This window comes from Rhamphochromis longiceps, linkage group LG6, assembly GCF_057381845.1.
Source record: "Rhamphochromis longiceps isolate RC_006_pf linkage group LG6, R_longiceps_female_GT1.1, whole genome shotgun sequence".
Lineage (NCBI taxonomy): Eukaryota > Metazoa > Chordata > Actinopteri > Cichliformes > Cichlidae > Rhamphochromis > Rhamphochromis longiceps.
Window position 1 is genome coordinate 29,700,898 of NC_140562.1, and position 13,633 is coordinate 29,714,530.

Consider the following 13,633-nt stretch of genomic DNA (forward strand, 5'->3'; position numbering starts at 1 on the left):
TAAATATCATCAAATAATCGTGATCTCAATTTCAGTGAAAATAATCGTGATTATCATTTTTGCCATAATCGAGCAGCCCTAGCGTAACGCCTTTTCAGAAGTATCATCATCTCAGCAGAAACTGAAGTACAGCTATCCATCTTTCTTCTCATATCTTGAGATGGTGTAGTCAGTGCACGTAAAGCCACATAATCTTGCTGTAGGTCTAACTCACATTTTTCTACTGACTTGATCATTTCAGCTAATTCTGCTTTAGAACATTCTTCTTTAAGTTTGGACCTAGTGAGCTGAATTTCTGCCTTAAAGTTTAAATATGTTGACATAAACTTTCTTTCTTTGCTTGTTATCTCTGTCTGTTTAAAATCACGCATTTTTTCTGTTAGTTGCCTTTGACGGTCTGTCCGCCTCACCTCTGCGTCAGGTTTAGATGATGGCTGAGGCAGCCCTATTTTGTGTATTTCAAGGTCTCAATGAATTTCTCCTATGCGTGCTTCAACTTCTTCTCTTTCTGCATCTTCAAGTTCAGTTTCTAATTTCTTTTCTAACTGTGCCTTTTCATCTTCTAAGGCTAGAAGTATTTGCTCAAGGATATGAGTTTCTTGTGTACTCTGCTCCATTACAATGTTTTGAACCAACAACTTAGAACAATAAAAGGAAACTTACCCAGAGTACACTACCTTAAATATCAAACAGCACAGTAATAAACTTTCAATAAATGAACAAATGTACAATATCTACACCATACAATTTTCTTTTTGGCTTTTTCTTAGATCTCTTTATGCCGTTCAAACATTTCGCTGATGTAAGAACTCACAGTCTACTCTTCCATGTGGGCTGCCGTCTTGGAAGAACGGCGTGCAGGGCTCTGGCTGCTCGCTCCATAACAGGCCACGTTTTTCACTGTAACTGCTCCTGAAGGTTTTTCATGTTCGAAGTAGAATAAAGGGCCATGCTCCAACTGATGTTCAGCCAGTATTTTAATCTTCTTTTCACCAGCAAACACCGTGAAAAACTATGGTGAAATGATCAATGAAAAACACGGATATTACATCAGCAGAACAAAAATTACAACTCAAATAAAACATACACACAAAGTAAATGCACCAACATACCGTGTGCGCCTTTCTACTGAACATTCATGAGCAATTGTAGTCCATATCTTCTATATTTCCACCCTTTACACAGGCCAGCATTCTCTTTCTGGCTCGAGCCTTCAGTCTCTGGTGACACCTGCGCTTAATTGAGCATCACCCCAAAGCATGCGCACTACAAAGCGCCACACTCAGGCCCACCAGTAGGTGGCGACAACACAACATGAATCCAGATTAAACACCAAATTTTGAACATTGCAATCACATAATAATTACATTTCAATGCGACGGCTACAGGAAGAGTTTGGTTTGTGGTTACAGAGAGCAAACGTCTTCTAAAGAGTTCACAGGTTAGAGCACATTTAATGACTTTGAGCCCAAAAAGATCAGCAGGGAAGGAGTTCAGCTTTTGTGTTCGACACCTTTGACAGAAATAACTCTAAAAAGATAGTTTCCTGAGGGAGAAGCTAGCTTATTAGAGGTGTGAGAACATTACATTTGACAAAATCATGTTCTCTGAAATGATAAGCAGCAGGGTTTTTTGTTTTTATAGCCACCTTGTCATTGAGAATACTAACCAGTAGTCACGATGTCATCTGTCAAATGTCCTAATCTGATACGTCCCAGCACACAGACTGGAAATATAAGCACTGGCGATTTGTTGTTTTCTGTACAATCCAGGTTTAATTTTGTGAACAATTTCCTGTTTTTATTGCAAACAGTGGCAAAAACAAAAGAGTTGACACTAAAAGACTTGAAAGGCATTTAATTTTTATGCCATTTCTTCATTTTATGGTGTTAAGCTCCACTGATGGAGCTCTTTTAATATCTCAAAATAACTCATTGTGACAAAAAGATAATTATCAAACAGCAAAAGAAAGGAAATTGACAATTAAAAAATAAAGCACTGTATCCTGTCTCTCCAGCTTCATCACGCTGATCTGCAAACACCCAGACATCTGACAAGCAGGACCATCTCCTTCCCCCGAATGCTGCATTTATTCAAAGCTACTTTGCTTTCGCCAGTCCTCTTCCACTCCCACTATTGTTCCCCTTCATCACTTCAGACCCTGTGATGGCAAAAACAGCACCATACAGATTTTCATGCATCAAGAGCTCTCCCTTGATAAACTCTGGCATGACTGGATAATGTGGTCTGTATCCCTGGTTTGCCCCAATCCCCATCTTTCTGTCACATGGAATTGCATAATGCATGAAGGTTTTTTCCCAAGCTTTAACAGACAGCAGAAAACAAACTTGGAATAGAGCCTCTTGTTTCTTCTTTCCTTCTTTTTTGGCTGCCCTAACACTTCTTTTTCATTTTCTTTTCTTTCATTTCGCCATTTCTCTGCCTCGATGTTGTAGTTTGTATTTGCTGCGTTTTGAACTCGTTCTGTCTCTGCGTCTCTCCTCTCAAAGAGCGCCCTCGCTGTGCCTTCTCACACAGTTTGAGAGGCTTATATTTAGCAGCATTAGAACGGAGCTCTCAAGGGCAAAGGTATTTAGCATTATGCCTCTGACCCACATAAAAAAGGTGGAGAAATAAACCTCTGCATTCAAAACTTCATTCATTTGCCGCACCCTTGTGTGTGAGTGTGAGTGTGCGTGTGTGTGTGTCCACGTGCTGTGAAAGCTCACACCAAGCCTGCAATTACCACTGGGTGGATTGCAGTGTGATATCAACATGTGCACATAAGGTCTCCATTCACTCAAATACACTCAAATACACACACACACATGCACGTAATTAGCAAATGGTTCAAATAGCACTTCACCTTGCTCTTTCAGCTTTGAGTGATGATTAAAATGAGTGCTGAAATGTCACCTGTAATGCATTTGCTACATGTATTGCACACGCGGGATGCTACATGCTCTGCACTGAATACTGTGTCTGTAAAAACAGAATTATCTGCAGTTGTGGAAAGTCATAGAGATCGCCTGAGGCTACTCTGACTAGTACTTAGATCCGAGCACTACTGCGTGCGCGCACACACACACGCCGTTTTCTATCTTCACACACAAAAATGATTTTCAGTGGCCGCGGAGGAGATGTGTGCCGTCATCCTCCCACACACTTACCTTCACTGATGCACTGAAACCTACAGCATTTTTGCCAAGTACCACACAAGTACCTTTATTTCACTCACCCTCTCACTTCCTCTCTGTGTGTCCCTTTAGCATTGTGCAGCATTCACGTACTGCACACACTCACACACAATCTGGTGTGTGTGCTATTCAGTTCTTACAGGTTGTTTGAGATTAACAAGATTTGCACTGCTTTTCAGCACAGTCAGCTTCAGAACAGACTTTTGGGTCAGAGAGATGGAGTGGACTCTGTTTTAACCAGTGCAAATCAAATTTTCACCAAGGCTAATGTGTGCTACTAGCTATTGCTTACCATTTTTTCTAACAAAAATATGTGAAGGACTTGATGGAAAAACAAATGGAAAATAAATAATTATATTATGAAAAAAAAAACCCTCATGGAGCTTTTGATTGTAGTCCAGTGCCTTAGTCATTCAATCACCCTTGCTTGGGTGCGATTGCAGAAAACCATAATGGAAGCCAAAATTTATTCCAGGGTGAAAAAACAAGCTTAAATAAACAGATAAAAAGAAAAAGCAAGGCTTAATTTTAAAAAAAGTAAATGGATCCTGAAACTGAAATGCACCCAAAAAAACAAATTCATGGTCCCACACCAGTGCAGAGGTCTGACAGATGTGTTGAATAGACCTGCTTAATCTTAAAACAGCCGAAAACTTGAAATATTTTATTTGTCTTAATTCCTCGCAGCATAGTCTGAACAAAGCGCTGGAGACATTCCTCAGAGACTTTGGTTCATAATGACACAATAGCATCACACAGTTGCAGAGCTGAGGCCAGTGAACTCGCTGTCGTGTTCAAGAAATCAGTTTGAGATGATGTGAGCTTTGTGACATGCTGTGTAATCCTGCTGGTTAACATGGCAGTTACTGTTGCCTTTCTATCAGCTCAAATTAATCTGGCCATTCACCTCTCATAGCAACATGGCATTTTCACTCATAGAACTTTTTTTCAGACCATTCCCCATAAACCTCAAGAAATATTTGTGTGGGAAAATCCCAGTAGATCATCAATTTCTGAAATATTCAGACCAACCAGTCTGGCACCAATAACCATCACCCGCTTGTAGTCGCCCTTTTCCCCCCAGTTCTGATGCTCTATTTGAACTTCAGCAGGTCGTCTCGACCATGTCCACACGTCTAAATGCATTGAGTTTCTACTATATGATTGGCTGATTAGGTAACAGTCAGTTGAAGAGGTGTACCTAATAAAGTACTGGGTGAGTGTATGTTGCTCCAGTAGATCAGTAGAAAAGTACAGAGCCATTTCCAGGAACGTGTACTGAAGGGTAGGAAACACATTCTGTAAAATGTTAATGGTGAGATGAATTATATAATGTTCAGCATATTGCTAGTAAGAGGAGATTTAAATGAAATTTGAATTCCTGAGTCATGCCTCTGACACTGTCTGACCTCACATATCTGTGTAGATGAAGACAAATGTATTCCGCTGAGCAGGTCCTCACCTCACTTCAGCTGAGTTGTTTAGTTAAAGTGCATTATATTAAGCATGTAGCACTTAGAAATGTGATGTGCACATCATTTCAGAACTTTATATCACTTTGAATGGTGATGTCCTCGTCTGAACAGAATTTGGCTTTATATGTGATACAAAATACTATACAATATATATAAAACATCACTTTTTAATTTGTAAAAGACATGTAAGGTATGACTTTACTAATCGTATAGAAAATATCTTTTAATGCTCATTAACTTATTTAGCATAGCTCTGCAACCTCGCCTGAAATCCATTATTACATAATTGCCATCCTTACATATCAATGCATATGCTTTCCTGAAAACAAAGACATACCAAAGAGCTTTGCACTTTGCCATCACATTCTTGAGAGAGCCTTTTCACGCACGTTGATGCATCTCATGATGTTTTCTTTCTCTCTTTTCTTTCTCTTTCTTATCTCCTCATTATGCAGATAATTGAAGAAGTTATGCAACACAAGTGGCATAATTTTTGGATTAGAAAGTAGGATGAAAACTCTGAATCTAAGAAGACTAATGCATTTCTTTGTTACATTACAGACATATTTAATCTCATTACAGTAGTGCACTATTTTGTTTTGCTGCTTAAATGCTGTGTCAGCCAGAGGAGCACCTGCCCTGAGTGTCAGTGCAACACATGCCTATCTTACAGAGAACTAAACTAAACACATTCCTGCATGTGACAGATTCATTGAAAGGTTGTGCAAAGTTATGCAAAGACATTTCTAGGGGCACTCAAATTTCACTGTTTATCAAAGGGAGTATCTCTCGTCTCACAAAAACTGCAGTAAAATGTCTTCAGTGGCTCTGGAAGGGGGGTTGTGTAGTCAGAAAATTTAAATCTGGGGCTTTCACTTGGGTTATTCTAATAAATAAATGGACTCTAATGGAACAAAAAAAACTTCCTATATTCATTATAGAAAGTGTAGGTGTCAGCATTTCTGGAGATTCAGTCACACTAGGGCTAGATGTCAGAACATCTCAGTCCTCATTTAATGGAGAGACTAAACGTAAATCTCCAGAGTTCTGTTATAAATATTTTAACTTGGGCAAGACAATGCAGCAAGTGTACGTGAAAAGAGAGAGCAGCAAAAAAGAAGAGGGGTTAAAGGGAAAAAAGAAAAATCTGCACAATTTCTGGTGAATTTGAAAATAATCTTGAGCTATCAAAGATAGAATCCGCACACACGAGATATGGATACTTTGTTAAAACAAGTGTTTGCACGGTCACTTGAAAGAGCTAGAGTTGTGTTTGTAGCTAAAAGTCTGAGTGAAATTTGAGGGAAAAGTTTGCAAAATGTCTGCCTTTTTCATTGTTACTAAAGAAAGACTTGTGGGATGGAGCGTTATCTTCCAGAAAAAGAGAACACAGATGCTCTGACTTTTAAAAAAGCCGCTTCCCTTCTCCAGGCAAAATCACACCACTCTGCTCCCACTCTGTACCCCGACGCTTGGAGCCTGCAAGCATTAGAGCACACGCTAGGCTCCACCTGTGCATCTGTGATATGCATGTCAACTTTGGATGATTCCTAAACTGGTGGTAAAGTCTCACACAACCTAAATATCAGTTACACACAATAATGTGCAAGTGATACATAAGTAAAACAGGCCAACTAATGATATATGTAAGTTTATAAAGTATGTGTGGAGGATTTTTTTTTATGTGTGCACTGCCCTAATATGTGTTTCCGAGGCAGACATGTCCTACTGCCAATTAATTGTAGGGCATCAAAGAAGTAGTCCCTAAGAGACAGAAGTCATGGATGCACAGCTTTGATGAGGATGTGAATGTTTCATTATTAATGATATTCAAATCTACTGATGAGAAACTGTGCATGCTGTGATTAACTTGGGGTAATTACATGAATTATAGCCACTATAAACTGATTGAGTGCCAATGAAAATTGATAAATTCCTAAAGATAATTACTAAAAGAAAGCACTTTAACACTGATTGGTCTGATCTGCTGTATTATGACTGACAGTATTCAATTCTACTCAGCTACTGAAGATGCTTCTATATGCATATTGAAGTAACAGGTGAAAATAATGAAACTGTGCCTTGCAGACCTAAATAAGTCAGACCACTCAGAGGTGATGTTTTATTCTGTTTTAATGCAATGTGGAAATAAGGACAGACTTTCTGCACACTGTAGCTATCTCTGACTGCTCTGTGGAGGACAAATATAGTGCCCGTTGCCATGGTTATTACAGAGAACGCAACCACACAAACAGAGCTGCGAGTCCACGAGGATGCACACCTACGCATCGCTACCCTGTTTTAATCCATAAACACCACGTGTAGATGAGGAGGTACTGTCCATGTGCATGTGCGTGTTTATTTCACATGCTGTGGGTCAATGTTGTGTGCATGACTGTCACGTATATTCATGTAAGATATGTGTGCATGTGTGCAGGATGATCACATGTGGAAGTATCTTTTTTTAAATTTAAGTTGAAAACAGACTCACCGTCACAGTGGGTATGGCGGTGACGAGAGAGTAGACGAGGACAGGTGGAGCCTTGCTGTTTTCTTCTGGTCCTGGGTACGGCTTGGAGTAAGCTTTGTCAAAGCAGAAGAAGCCCTGGATGTGCACGGGGAACGTGTCTGTGTACTCAAAGTAGTACGCCAACAGAACGGTCCCTGCCATGATGACCAGCTGAAAATAAAACATATTGGTTCCAGCTTTAGGATTGGATCCACAGGAGAGTGTAGGAGTTGGGAAAGAGAAGACAGCCGTAAAGAAGAGAAGTGGAAAAAACTGTTGCGGGTTTTTTTTTTTTTTTTTTTAAAGAAAAGGGGGAAAAAAGAAGAGATTTTTCCTCCACAGAGCAAAATGATGGACGCTTCCGTAATGTGTAAAATGAATCAAGTGTGCATGGAGAGATAGCGAGGGAGGAGGATGACAGGGAGGGAGGAAAGGAGGGAGAGTGAGGGAGGGAGGTAAAGATAGAGACGGAGGGAGGCAAATAAGGAGAAAGACAGATAGAGAGAAGAATGAGAGCAATGAGGGAGACAGAGTGTGAGAGAGAGAGATCCCTTCAGCTGTGTCAGTATGCTGAGTGGGAGGGTAAAGAAACAAATGGAGAGCGATCAAAGAAAAAAAAAGCTGTATGGAGGAACAGAAGAAGAGCTGAAGAAGGGCAGGAGAGAGAGTGGAGGGTGAGACACAGAGAGGTGAAAAAGAGCAGAATAGTGAGGAAGGAGCAGGCAACAGGGAAAGGAAGAACCCGGGCAAGAGCAGAGAGTATGAGAACAAGCAGAATCAGGGTACATGAGTCTGCATAACTTTGTGCTACTCTGACATTTATAAAATATCAGATTTATGCAAAGCAGGAGCTGTGAAGCATAAAATATGACCTTCATTGCTGTTAAAACATAAATAATAAATAAGCATTTCAAAGCAGATTGTATGTATGTGAGGGAGAGGACAGGAAGAGGCGATGATAAACATAGAACACATCAAAAAATGTGAGATATTCTCCCAAGATGAGACAGATGCACAAGTTCTAATTATTCATTTATACTCCAGTAAACAGCACACAGACGCTCTTTGCAGGAAAAAAAAGTGACTGCAGTGCGAGCTCCTGTAAATTTGCAACTGAAAACTGGAGGTTTGTGCAATATTAGCTTGCCCTCGCAGATCGGCCCGAAACAAAAAAAACTGCAAATGAAAAAGGAAAATGTGAGTTTAAATATAGAGAGCTGCTGATTAGTTTCCTCTTAAGCTGCAGCCTAAATGCTTGCTAGATGGACTTGCATTGTATGCGAAGGACAAATTTATCAGCAGCAAAACATGAGGAGCCTCTGCTGGCAGGCTGAGCTGGTTTGCAGCTTCAGGGACAGTGAGACAAGGAGCAAATTGTAGCGGTTTTTGTGGCTGTCACTAACAATTTCTTATTTTACTTGAAGAAAGTTTTACTATTTAGCATTTGCACATTAACAAAATATAAATGAACAAATTAATCATGTGATGAGATCCTTGGTTTTCAACCACAACAACAGAGTACTACATCATAAGTCAAAGCGGATCTTAAGAAAGGACCCCAGCTGAGAGTTAATAATTATTACAGCTTATTAATGATTTCCTAGGTTTGTTTGTTTTTGATTATGTGCTGGACTTCAGAGTTTTCCGGTTGGTTACATTTCAGTTATGCTGCCTCATCTATGTCTTGTTAAGTCTCTATGTGTGCTTGGTGTTTAGTTACTTCCTGTTTTTTTTGTCTGTTTGGTTTTGTGGGACGTTATCACTTTTTCTTCCCCTTGTGTTTTTTTTTTTCTATTCAATTAACCCATGTCTTGTTTCCCCCCGCTGTGTCCTCTATCCCTGTTACCTTGTCTGTATTTGTTTTGGGGTAGGAGTAGTTTTAATGTTTTATTCTGTGTTTTTTAGTGGTTTAGTTTATACCATGTTTTTTGTATACATTTTGCATGCATGCTTTTATTCTGAAGTTTTTCTTTTACTTCCTACCCACACCTTAATCAAAAAAAATTATCTGCACCTGCTAGTGCTGCATAAAAGATGGGAGGTGAGGGCAGTCAGACAGGTGGCACAGAGCATATGCAGAGGTGGCACAAGCATGAAGATGGCAGAGCTTCACAAGAGCAACAGGATGGATTGGCCAGATGGATGCCAATGAGATTGGCCCTGGAATTGTCTGTGGAACTGGTGCTGGATGTAGTGGAGGAGTTGGAACCAGTAAGAAGGCCTTTCCCAGTGTGATACGACTGGTGAAGAGTGACTTCTGTGATGTTTGGTGTTTCAAGACTTCTGCATGTCGTCTGTATAAAAGGGACATCTAGCTCGCCGTTAGTTTTTCCATTTTTTGAAATGCTCTACTCTTGTGTTATTGTAAATAAATGACGTTAACCGCTACGCTTGAGTTTTGTACTCCTTGGCTAACACTGCCCTCATATTTTTAGCTGCTCTCCACCTGATGGAAAAGGACCTCCCCTCATTACATATTTAAGCTTTCAGTTTTCCCATGTTCCTTGTTGTGTCGAACTGGTGAGTTTCACTGTGTTTCTTCATTACATCTCTGTTTGGATTACTGGACTTTTCTCTTTTCTCGCAGCATAAAACATGTTACAAAGCTCAGTTTTCTAGCTTACCATGAGATCTACTACCAGAGGTTTTAAATGCACGTAAGTGATCAAAGTTGGTGTGCTTAAAAGAAAAATGGCACGCCTTCTTTCATTCATCTATCAGGTGGTGTTAATGAACAAAATGGGGTCTGGGTACATTCTTACGCAATACCTCATGTTGCCGTAAAAGTAAACTGCTGAACTGCTGTCATATTAGTGATATCAATAGTGTAGGTTTAAAAGAAAATCAGGCAGGAAGCCCAAATCTCAAATATATTTATTGATTATGGAGATAGTCCATAATAAATGGGGTTTTATGGAGCTCCAGTAAATGTAGTCTTCCCTGAAGTTGAAATGCAGCCAAATTTGGTGCAATGGGATTACTAAGTGAACAGGCTCTCTGCCATTTCAAGAAAAGCAGTTTTATTAAAACTTATACTTCATGTAGTTCATGTATATATTTCATCTTCACGATCCTTGCAACTCAGAGAAAAGGAGAAACTCACATTAAGTGTGACTTTCACACAAGTGTAACATGTAGACAGGATGCTGTGGTGGACAGATGGGTTGACAAAATACTGGATTTTACACAAAGTCCTTTATTTTTACTTTCTGATTCACTTATTTAGTTTTACTTCACATAAACATAAACCCTAAAAGCTACTACTCACTGCATTTCAGTGAAGCATCATGAAATCCTCAACAAAGTTGGAAGTGCAACGTGCTTCACTGTGTATATAACCCCATGCATCGTGCCATAGACACTGATGGGCACCTTGCACATGTCTTTGAGAAGTTAGTCACTTGTAAATGTGCTGGCTGTAGCAACATCTTGGAGACCAGTTAATGAGTGCTGTGGATTCCCGCAGTCTCAGCTGACTGTTGAGCAAACTCGCTGTTGTGTAAAGACTTCAGGGAGTCACCTGGCAAGGCAAACATGCCATCTACAAAACTCTTGCTTTAACTTCCTGCATATAATGTAACTTCAACTACACACAGAGCAAAAGATGCTTAACATGTTGAGTGCTTTTAACCGAAAGCTTCTAAAATGCTATTTCAGTTTATGCGACAATGTCAAGCAGACTTGCATTTATTCATTTGAAATGAAGAGATGTGCTGAAGGAGCTTCATCTTCTTTTACAGCACCAAAAGAGAAAGGTTTCACAGTGGCAGATGGCTGGAAAAGTGACATAACACTGAGAAACGTCCTCCAACACGTTTATGCTCTTCAGAAAACAGAGAGCCCACACGGATTAATGCTATGGGAAGGGGAGGCTTGTTATGTCTTAGATACTATTCTGCTTTATTACACAGAAAGGAGCACTGAAGATGGGATGGAGAGGGTGACCTAATTTAAACATTCATTACACACCCAGCTCTGCTGTCTGATCTGCAAGTCTACACGTTTCTCTTCAGTGTTTTTGTAAACAGTTATTGAATTTCAATGAATGGATTCCCTTCATGAGCAACAAGATCAAATAATTGATCTGTTCCTGTTGGCAATATGCAGACGTAATCTACATAACTCTGTTTATGGGAGACGTTTCACTGAGGGTCCCAAATGAAGAGAGCATCATCACGTAGGCCATTCGAGCAAAATCTTTAAAAAACACACACAGCCTGTAGTTTATATATAGACCAATAATATCAAGCAACTTATTCCTCCATGGTTTTTTCGTTTCCCTTTACATGAGCTTTGTGTGTGTGTTTGTGTTTCAGTATGTGGGTGTGTTTCCGTGAGTGTCTGTGGGCATGTGGGTGCATTCCCATGTCTGAGCAGGAACTCTGACACAGATACGCTGTGTTGAACATTTCTTTCCATCATCCATTTCTCTCTTCTGCCCGAGCAACAGAAGGCTTGAGGCAGGGAGGTGTAGATAGTGGGAGAAAGAGAGCGAGGGAGGTCTGCGAACAACCATCAAAGTTTAAAAAGCGTTTGAAAACAACCGCAGAAAACCTCCCTGGGAGATTACGCGTCATTTTGGTATCTACTTTTGCTCTACGCAACCGTCAGTGTTTGTGTACTATATGTCCCATCAGACTTATACATCGTGTACTATAAGAATTAAGCATCATGTTTGCTTGTAGTCAGAACATTCAAATGGGGGGTAATTTTCACAAGAAAGTCAAAGTAGATCATTGCAAGCCTTACGGGATTTCAACACTTCAACGGCTCTGGACCTACCTATCCCCTTACTTTCCTGGCTTTGTGTGTGTGTGTGTGTGTGTGTGTGTGTGTGTGTGTGTGTGTGTGTGTGTGTGTGTGTGTGTGTGTGTGTGTGTGTGTGTGTGTGTGTATGAAGGGGGTATATCAAGGTGTTCACAAGCCAGTCTCTCCAGTGTCCTTGGTCCTGAATATGACTGAAGCCTGAAGCATCTCACCTAGGGGGCATGATGTAAGGGGGGTTTGAAGCCCAAGTAATCCCAGCAGCTATACTGTCTAAGGCAACTTGCCCCTGGTAAGATTTCCCAAAACAAAATGTATTCTGATTGAGAGGCCAGACTAAGTGCAATTCAAAAGACTCCTGTGACAATGATACCTAATACCCACCCGGGGTATTAGGGAGGAGCTCACTCACGACCACCAGGTGTCCAAACCTTAGTCCATGGGGCCCTTTAAGGACTAAGCCAGAGCAACCTACATAGGCCCATCCTCCTCTGGGCCATTCAGCAGCAAGAGCAGCCAAAGAGGTCGTGTGCTTTGTGGACTGGGTTGGGGTCAAAAGCTCTTGGTCTCTGCTAAACCACTCCCCAGTTTCTAAAACTGGCTAAAAGTTCTGCATTTGGACAGATTGAAATTCTTGAGTAATTAAAGTTCGTTAACTTGGTAAAAACAGGAAATATACATAGTATTCCTACTGATTACAAATTCAGAGGTGATATATAACATTTAATCCATCTTTATTACACACAAACAAGAAACCAAATCCCTGCATATTCCGCAGGCACTGCCAGTTTGCCGTAATATCTGTAAAGGTCAAAGCAACTTCAAGTTGATGGTTTCTAATTAGCATCGAGGAACATCCTGCACAAGTCACCTTGGAATATTAATTTGCATAAAATTATTTCTAAAGCATCATGAACAGCACTGATGAATTAAAGTTGGTAGTAAGGGTGGTAATGAAGGGCTATGGCAAGCCAAATGTCATTCTGTCACAAGTCATCTTCACACATGCTCTTTAACCAGGATACTGCCGTTGTAAATTCATTAACATCTTTGCTACAATAGTAACCAGTAGAAGTGCTTAAATTTTGATTTTTTACACAGTAAGTCTTCCTTGCAGCCACTGAAAATAAATGTCTTCTTTATTGCCCCAATACGTCGCGACTCTGGCACCCTTTGAATCCAGTCGGTCCACCTGTTTGTCCCACTTAAAGGAGTGCTCACCAGATGGTCCACACCTTCCCCTTTCAATTCTGTCCTCATTTTTGTTCAGGGTGTACACACATAAGACCTCCGCCTAATTCTCACATACAAAATAAAACAAAATGTTTTATTTCCTTTTTTTAAAATTTTTAAAGTAGCATACTTAAATTTTTTGTTAAAATGTATCTTGCACTAGATTTATATCTGCTACTTGTAAATGTTCAATGTTTCTCTTAGTAATTTATCAGCTCTTTGTTAAATTCTTTAGAGGCTATTTGGGAAACTCGCCTGGAAATAGAAATAAAGCATGGTGAAATTGTAATGAAACACAGACAGAACCAGGCTTAAGAGCTGCATTCACACAAAAGTCCTCCTAATCAAACAATAAAATATGTAATTTTTGCACGCCTTCAAGAACAACAACTATCATGTGGAGGATAAGACAAAAATTCAAATTAATTCACTTTCATTTTAAGAAATGTGACGGT

At 40.0% G+C, this 13,633-nt stretch overlaps 1 protein-coding gene across 1 annotated transcript in view; it reads right to left on the minus strand.

Moving 5' to 3' along the window:
* The window catches only part of LOC146668257 (phospholipid phosphatase-related protein type 5-like), a 61,121-nt gene that overhangs the window by 32,894 nt on the left and 14,594 nt on the right, over window positions 1–13,633 (minus strand). Inside the window, exon 2 of the mRNA XM_085410151.1 lies at window positions 7,164–7,352. Within this exon, the coding sequence (XP_085266277.1) occupies window positions 7,164–7,352 (189 nt within the window). The remainder of the gene's footprint in view (window positions 1–7,163; window positions 7,353–13,633) is intronic.